The sequence below is a fragment of the Coptis chinensis genome, chromosome 2 (assembly GCF_015680905.1).
Source record: "Coptis chinensis isolate HL-2020 chromosome 2, ASM1568090v1, whole genome shotgun sequence".
NCBI lineage: Eukaryota > Viridiplantae > Streptophyta > Magnoliopsida > Ranunculales > Ranunculaceae > Coptis > Coptis chinensis.
The window spans coordinates 54,194,229-54,203,355 of NC_141457.1; the positions used below are offsets into that span (position 1 = coordinate 54,194,229).

The following is a 9,127-nucleotide window of genomic DNA, read 5'->3' on the forward strand; positions in this document are numbered from 1 at the left end:
AACGACAATTGCTTTATATTCGTAGACTACTTTTTGAGGATTATAAATAATTTAACAGTGAAAGACACCATTCCCCAAAAGTTCACCAGATACAAAGACTCAACCTGCCGGCTTTACCTGTGCATATTTTGCCCGACTGATCTGTATACCCTATTCATTTCTGCACTTCCAATTCAATTAGTTTAGAACTAGCAAGTAGAAAAGCATATGGTACATACAAATTTTGGATATAATCAGTGTCTCAGTGAGAAAGTAGTTACTAGTGTGAGGCTAAGGGAAAACAGAACAGAAAAAAATGGTTGCGCAAGATGGGAACCTGCGACCACTCAATGACAGAATGGCTGTCCCGGCTCCCGACTAATATGGACTCTCCAGTCTCCACTCATACAATACTAACGGTAGGAAGTTGATATATCAGTATGATAGTGTTGATAGCCATGCTCGTGCTGATCAATTTCAGGAAGCAAGCAGTTGAAATGTCTAAAAAAGACTACGATATTTAACCACCACATGTCAAAATCTTGTGAAATTCCAGTTTAAGAGTACCATTACTTCAGCCATAAACCGCATTTTGATGGGACTGCCTAGGAGTGGTACTATATCGTATCCCGTCTGAGGCTCTCAGCCCACGAAGTATTTCTGCATCTGTGAAGGACTCCACACATAAAATTGATAAAACTGCATGACCTCAAAAACCAAAATTTCAAACAGGCGGAAGAGGAGCTGCAGAAAAGGGAAACATCAGAGGTCCCGAAACACTAATAGGACTCATCAAATGCTGAAGACTCGCAAGATTTGCAGATATAAATCCCACCCTAGCAATCTAAGTACCACCATGGTACTTGATCAGCACATCAGAACCGTTTCTCCATCCAAGCTATATGGGAACAGGGATGAGAGAATAAGAGAAGGTATACCTTCCGTGGGGAAAACTATGTCCCACAACGGTCCTGTAATATTGATCACTTCGTATCATTTAGCAAATAAATTTCGGATCAAGGACTTTTCATTGACCATGTCTTGAACAAAACCATGTTAAAGTCTGGGCGAGCATCCTGCAAGCTTTTCACTAAAACGACTCACAGGCTAACTAGATAAATAGCAAAAACAATCATTCTCTAAACCAAGTTTTAGCACACTTTTCTGTATAAACATTTACTGAACAAGATACAGTGAAAAATTCACCAGCATTTATCACTAGACACCAAAACCAAAACGTGAACATGCAAACCCTCTATTTACTAGCATACACTATGAAAAGCCTCAACAGACTCTTGGCATCCTGCGTATAGCGAGCAGCCCACCAAAATCGATGGCATCGTGGTGCATGACAACCATCCCTCTTTCCCTTGTTGTTAACGTGGCTGAAGAGCAACCAAGTTTTTTGTTATCATGTTGCCATCTGAAGTAACTTAAGGAGGACATAACACGTTTACAGGTAAATCCATATAAATAGATGACAACAGCACTGAATTAACTATGAACAATGTTCAACCGAGAGGGCTCTTTAATAGAAGAACTATTCTGCCGAGGCATTTGAGCTAATCAGCAATTGCTATTCAAAAGCCACAATCTTCATTCTGTGTTCTCGAGAGAGATCCAATAGGAAAACCCCACTTCTCATCCTCTAAACGTGTTGTGTGAAACAAAGAATCGGTAATCAGGGTGATCAACCTGTAAGAGCCTGAGCCAGTTCTCTGCAGCTTGCAATAACGAGCTCGCTTGCTGGCGCTCATCAAGTCCATTAGGGGTCCAAACTGAACCCTTAAACTTGTAGGATGCAAGCCCAAATACAGGTAAAGGTAGCTTCACAGATGCATCAACGGCCCCATTTGTATTTGTAAAGCTTGAACAAACTTGTGGCTGGCAATTGCCAACTGTCGTACAAAGCACATACATAGTGTCAAGACCAACAAATGTGTGTGTGTGTGTGTGTGTGAGAGAGAGAGAGAGAGAGCTACTTTGCAAAGGCGTTGATAAGGAGTGAAAAGTTAAAAAGCAGGCATCCAGATCCCGCAAAGTTGGACCTGTGGGTATCCTATATATTGGGTACCTATACCAAAGTTCCATAACATAAAGAAACAAAAGAAATTAATATACTCACATAAGAACCAGCAGTGGAATATTGTAAATAATAAACAACCCAAAAACGGATAATTACCATGCAACTGAAATCCAACTTGCTGGCAGTAGATCACAACTCTTGTATGTTTTAAGCTCATGAAACCTAGACGAAAGGAACGCAATCTGTGTGACACAAGGCGGTCCCAGTGTTAAAAGAATAGATTTCCAACTTCAAGAGAAATAGCATTGCTCTCAAGTCATATATAACTTGCCTTATCAGCCAAAGGTTCACGGCTGTATGGAGGATCCCGCTCCAAGTACTGGAATATCAGAAGACCAGGTGGGTTACAAACCTCACCATCATCACTGGATGAACCAGTGACAACTTTATCGTTCACTGATATTCTATTCAACTCTATTTGGGTCTGCTTGTTCCACATTGCTTCCAGGCCATGGTCCAACTGCCCTTCTGGATCGCAAACACTACTACCTTCACTGCTCGTCTCTCTGGGGGATTCGGCATCACTATCTTCACCCGCTCGTCTGGCATAAAATAATTCAGAAACTATTTAGGCGTTATGAGTTTCATAAAATCCTGCATTTTCAAACTACCTTTTTTTAAAAAAAACTTATCTATGAAACATAATCTTATTCACAAAAAAAGTAACAATATCAGACATGATACAACATATGATCAGAACAAAGTATTTCCATATGAAATAAAAAGAATGACCATCACAAAACATCAACTAATAACATAACAAGAATTTCCAACATCATCAAAACACAATAATCCAAGGTACGGTTTATGGTGTTGATGTTTGAGGCATAAGGATTAATGGTACACTAGTATGACAAAGAAATTAAGCTTTCCCAAGTGTATAAGTACTACTACTTGCTTCATGTACAAGCCAAGCCTGCATCCTACACGCACCTTTAGCAACCAGGCAATATCAAGCCTGCATTTTATATAAAAAATGCTATCCCACAATTCTGCAACTAATCTGACATTGTGTAACCCTACCACTACTTCATTATTCTGTCCTTTTCCTTTCACTTCTGTAACATACATGTAAAAAGCATATATCATGACAGTTTTTTGTTTATTTTAATATTAAATGCAAAAATTCTTTCAACAAATGATGTGTGAAAATAAATTTGGAGACGAAACTTTCTTGTTATAGTGTGTGCTTAAGTTTGAAAAATAAGATGAACAGAAACTATTCCGTCCATGGCAAAGGTGGTAAAAAAAGTAAAAGAACGAGGTTTTCTTGTTTTCCTTTTATCAAATCTAATTTCAAAATAGCTTAGCTTTTAATTTACATGTCGATTTTCGACAAAGTTAATGTTTGAAAAAAGCTATAGCCTAGACCTTTCAAGCGAGACCACCAATAAACATCAAATTCTTAAAAGAAAGTTGCGTTCACAAGCACACTGAAAGCTAATAAACATATGGAGGAGATGGGCTGACATGTATTACAGCACAATGTGCATCAAAACTTGATCTATGAGTGACATGAGGTTAAGAGCGCTAGGACAAGGAATCTGAAAGGTCTTGGACCTCCCACGCTTACTAATGAAATCGTTATAACATCCCATGGTAGCACACTACGACTCCATTTATGATCACCCCTTTTCTCTGTTGGATATCTGACTGCATTATAATCACCTGAAGCACAGCGAGGAAGATTCCAGTATCCCGCAATGTCATTAAGCTCTTGCCAGAACTGTTCTTTGTCTGTCTCAGCCACAGACCCATAAACATCTGTAAACACCCACTTAAAATTCCCATCAACTGCTTCACACACAACTGAAACTGTAAAAGCTCCTTTTAAAGATTCAATCACATCAACACGGTCGGTGTCCCATATAACAATTTGCCAGCCCAATCTCCCAATTGAAGGATTAAAACCCCATGCATGGACCTTCCCCAAAATAAATTAATAAATCTTGCATTACATTCTTCTTTTCAAGTTTCCTGTACTGCAAGCATCACTGATTCTTAATCGCTCTGCTTTATTTTTGCATCTAGATCCCCAAGATTAGAAGACACCAGAAATTGAATCAGCCCTTTGTGCGTCTCTTTCATCTTGGTTTCTTCATATGTAACCCGAAATTTGTTCCTGACCCTCTTGTTAATTGATCTGGAAAATATTAGATGCAGACAAGCATTGAGACCCCAATTTGATTACCAACATTCTCTAAACTACTGACATCCACTCCCAATTCACTAGATTGAGGAACAGAAGTCAGCTCATCTTCAGATAGGAAATCATATTCTACATTTCTACCCCATTAACTTCATCACCTCCATCCGACAATGAACCCAATCCTCCTGATCATCTCCAATCAGGCCCAGCTCAATAATAGATTCTGGTATCTCATGTCCATCAAGAGAGTCTGGTACAAATGTACAATGTACACATAAGGACTCACTCGTCCCAACTACTCAAGTTTCATTAAAAACAACCACCGAGTTTAGTGTTCCACGTGGCTGAACTTCAGTCCTTGTTTCACTCCCATAATCGTTTTAGTTTTGACAATGTGTCCTATTTTCAGTTTCCCGTCTTCCACTGCTCTAATAAGATTTGGAGATTAACCGAACTGCCCCTTGTTACATCAGCTACAGACCTTACTGAGTCAGCACATTCAGCAACACATGAAAATCAACTTCATCAAATTCCGGCAAAACTCTCACCTGATATTTGATTCCGTCTTCAATCAATGGCATAACATGCGGAGTCTTCAATAAATTGCATCTGTCCAGGATTTTCACTTTTGATACTTCCTGATATAATTCGCCGCCTTCTTCCACCCTGATTAGAACCCCAAATGTGAATATAGTTTTTTAAACACTTCTAATGACCATGTATGCAAGGGAATACCCAGAATTGCACCCAGAGTCTCCTTTGTTGTAGCCAACCTGGTTCTATAGTAACCAAAGATGGTCCCCATTTCATTATCTTCACTCTAACCCCATTGAAGTTCGCAAAAGGAAGCCTAGGAAGTTTCTGTACCTCTTGTTCAACATCAACTCTATCAAAGCCTTGCTTGGATTAATAACTTTCAGCATATTGTAAATCTGAATGTTTCAAGAAGAATATTTGGAAAATAAATCCAATCAGACATTACTTTCTTTGCTTCGACCACTAAGGAATGAGCCGTCAGACAATCAACTGTGTTGGAATACCCAACTCGAACCAGAACCCTTGGAACTCCTCCAACCACTTGAGGAACCATATGAGACCCACTTCCAATGTTATTTCTTTACAACTCATTTACAGCAAAAGTTGCAAGAGATTCGCTGAACCCTGTCCAGCCTACACTGTTCACCCCGGAAGGAACACATTGTCTTTGGTCCTCTCTTGATCCGCTTCGAAAGAGACAGAAAAGGCAGAAACTTCCCGATCCGTTTTCTTTTATTTCAGAAAAACATCCATGTCCCCATATCGTCTTTTCCCTAAAAATTTTGGTTTGTAATCCCCATGGTCAATCACCGCCACTTTCTCTTTAATCCATTTTCCAATCAACGCAACTCACAAAGTAAAACCCCTTTCCCGTTCAATCAACACAATCTTCTTATCACCATCTTTCGATCTCCAAGGTTTTCCATTCAACAGCAAACAATTTCTTCCTCACCATTCCAACAAGAAGCGGTTAAACCGTCTTCTTGCCATTATTAATCAATCTTGTGTGATCGCAAAGCAACAACTACCTATTTTTTAAATCGGAAAGCAGTAACTACCTTTTCTGTCTCCATTCCCATCAAAGTGCAGTTAAATTGCTCCCTTGACAGCCCTTTGGTTGGCAGCCATGTGGCTGTCCTCAGATTTACCAAATCAATATATATCCTTACATTCGAGAGCAACTGCTCCACCGTTTTGTAAATACGGCGTATATGTCATGACATATCTCCAAAAAAACTTCATGCCTTAGGCAACAACAAGGTGTATGACACTCTCACCTTTAATGGTATTCATTGTAATGCTTCAACTGATTCCAAAATATTGGAATATTACCCTTCTCTTCAATGAGGATTGAACAACTCATGAAAAAACACCTCCCCCTCATTTTCCAATTTCACGTGACAAATATATAAATTGAAGGTCGTAAACTGGAAAACCAATTAGACAGAAAATGTCTGATTGAAGTCATAATTATCACCAAAATGTTCCAAATTTCCTAACAAAGAAAATCTCAAGTTTCATTTAGGGAGTACATATATACGAAACTAGTGTCTAATAAGAAGGCATGCATACACGCATATAATACATGAGCACAATACCAAAATAACTATGAAATAATACATGGATGAAACAACAAAGAACATTTCGAACATCAAGCCTTCAAATCCCAACATACAAATATTTGGAAATTCTGAAACAAAATTCTGTAACAAGCATTAAGAAGTGCATCTCAAAGTTAGAAACACATTCTAATAACTTCACTAACCCGTATAATAATCACAACACTAATGGATCGCTCTAAAACTTGCAAATTTGTGTCCAAAATTCTACAGAGAGATTTGGTGGAAGTGGAAGAGACTTTTTTCAAGGGTTCTTTATTTTTCACCAGTAAGCAGTAAGAAAATAAGTTTGTTACAAATAGTGTGATAGAGAGGAGTCACACTATAACCCCTAATACAACCCAATTACATCATTGCATGCTAATATAGCACTTTCCCAATCAAACATAATATCCACATACCTATTTCCTTTCGTAATCAGTTCTATAAACAACCAATTCCAAATTAAGCTCTTAATATTACACAAAATTGTGTGAAATTGATAAAGGCTGCGGATACAATGACAAAACACCAAAAAGGAAAAACAAACAAACAGCACAACAAGTCCAAACAATACAGCTCATCAACCCATGCAAAACAATGAATGAATTAGCTAGCTGCAAAGGTATCAAACAAGAACCACCAGATAAAATTGGCTTTGTCTCAAAAATGGCGATGCCAAATTGTGTGTATACAAGTTACAAATGCAATTCAATATTAACATCAATATATATACCAGAGGCGTCCGGAGTACAACCAATCATGTGAATAAACTCTGATGAGACTTTTCGCTTCAGATGGGGCAAAGGCAGATTTTAATTGGCATAAGAATTCAGTGACAAACAAATTCACGCGTATATGTAATGGAAACCATGGTCCAAGACAAATATCTGAAAATTATAATTTCCTGAGCACACCACATGGTTGAAAAGACAAAAGCAGATAATATATATAATAACAGATAAACAATGCACCAGACAATCTGAAAAGCAAATAGAGAAAAATTCTAAGAAAACCCACATATGAAAGGAAGTTCAATCCCTTATCAATTTTCATAATGGGAGAAGAGAAGAGTAGGTCGGCCAATTCCCCACCCAGTCATTCAGGTTCTCTCTGAAGTCAACAATATCAGAATATGTGAAATAGATTAAGCTTATTGCAAGCACAAACCAACTCTTGCAAGTACTGAAAGATATAGATTAAACTTATTGCAAGGGGCATTATCACTACTGCAACATTAGGCCCTTGCACTCTAATTACCTTAGTTGAAAAACATTTTCATAATGTCACTATACAATTCTTCTAAAATGTATCAAAGTATACATATGTCATCATCTTTGATAATATTTCAAATTACATTATAAAAAAAAATGAAAATCTCACCTAACCCTCAAAGGAGGCTTTGAAGGGTCGACATAAAGCTGAATCCCGGATAAATAAGGAACATAATACTGAATAACACAATCAGTTTCATTCAACATAACCGGAACTCCAGCCCCATACGCACTCCACTCTTTATACGATTCCCATAAGTCCTCCAAGTTGAAATACGGATGAAACTCTCCATCCCCACCACTTCTCCATTCCTTCATACTTGTCTACAACAAATTACAATCATCAACCAAATTTAAAAAACACACACACATTTTTGTTTGTAAGTCAATTAATAAATAATACCTTGGAGAAATACTGAGCAGTAACTAAAGGAGTAACAGATTCCAAGAACCGATCTAAATTAGTTGTGGTCCCCACCGGTGAAGAAGAAGAAGAATCTATTTCTTCTTCTTGTTTTACTGAAGTGACTTTGAGTTGTTGCATAACTCTTTGAACTACTACTTGTTGTTGTTGTTCTTTTTTTTCTACTTGTTGTTGTTTTTTTTGTTCAAGTAATTGTTGCCTACGCATTGGTGGATTGTAAAATCGATCTCCACTGTGACTACGTGCGAAATTAAATCCACTTGAACTTGACATTTTTCAGATATATGAAAATTATAAAAGTTTTTTTATTTTTTTATTTGTTTGTTTGTTTGAAACGCTGGAAAAGAAGTGACAGCGTCTGTAGAAGACTCTTTGAAGTCTTTGAGAGAGAGAGAGAGAAGGGTTTTTTAGGTATTTTATTTAACGTTGTTTTGTTTTTTTGTAATAGACTTGTATTTTGACGGTATTAGCCTCTGTTTGTTTGGATAAAGTTTGGTGCCACGTCAGCACCTCAGTATTGGATATTCTCGCAGCTTCTCGATTGTGATACGGTTTTTCTTTCCGATTTTTCCTAGTTTTTCGATATTTGTAAGTAAACATGAGCGAAACGAGAAGACGAAGATTGACTCTTTCAAGTCTTTGGATTCATAGAATTACTTCTTTATCTATTATGCAAAAAGGGTACACCATTTGGATTTTTCGGACCATCGAGAGGGCTTACTTCTTTATTATTCTTTGTACTGAAGTTTTGTGGAAGTATCTCGGGTCTAAAGATTTCTTAGAATAATGACGCGCTCACATACTTAATGTACGCTGATGATGTACTAATTTTTGGGAAGATGGAGCTATCGCAAGCTTATGAGATCAACACTCTTTTGGAATCACAGCTGATTCACCACAAGAACATGCCCCCCAGGTTTGTTAGGATGATGTTTAAAATATTGAAGATCCCACGTACTATTTGGGTGTGCCATCTATTCTGGGCAGAGAGGTGCATGATCATTTCCCTGGCATGAAGTGGGTGAGAAGAAACTTCATTATTTTTCATGGGACATGTAAAGACTAGATTTCGTAATTAGT

General features: G+C 37.8%; 1 protein-coding gene across 1 annotated transcript; it reads right to left on the bottom strand.

The window, feature by feature from the left end:
- Window positions 1-1,114: 1,114 nt before the first annotated feature.
- On the bottom strand, window positions 1,115-8,480 carry LOC147516645 (uncharacterized). The gene is made up of 6 exons (XM_086589157.1): window positions 8,027-8,480; window positions 7,733-7,947; window positions 2,337-2,607; window positions 2,162-2,247; window positions 1,962-2,053; window positions 1,115-1,877 (listed from the first exon to the last, which is right to left on the bottom strand). Exons 1-6 carry the CDS (start codon window positions 8,318-8,320, stop codon window positions 1,621-1,623), a joined length of 1,215 nt encoding a protein of 404 aa, XP_086445283.1. The 5' UTR covers window positions 8,321-8,480; the 3' UTR covers window positions 1,115-1,620.
- Window positions 8,481-9,127: the final 647 nt, after the last annotated feature.

Coding starts and splice junctions, on each gene's coding strand:
- LOC147516645 (XM_086589157.1), bottom strand. CDS start 8,320: ATGTCAAGTTCAAGTGGATTTAATTTCGCACGTAGTCACAGTGGAGAT. Junction 7,948..8,026: donor CTGCTCAGTATTTCTCCAAG/GTATTATTTATT, acceptor AATTTGTTGTAG/ACAAGTATGAAGGAATGGAG. Junction 2,054..2,161: donor AGTTGGATTTCAGTTGCATG/GTAATTATCCGT, acceptor ACTTTGGTATAG/GTACCCAATATATAGGATAC.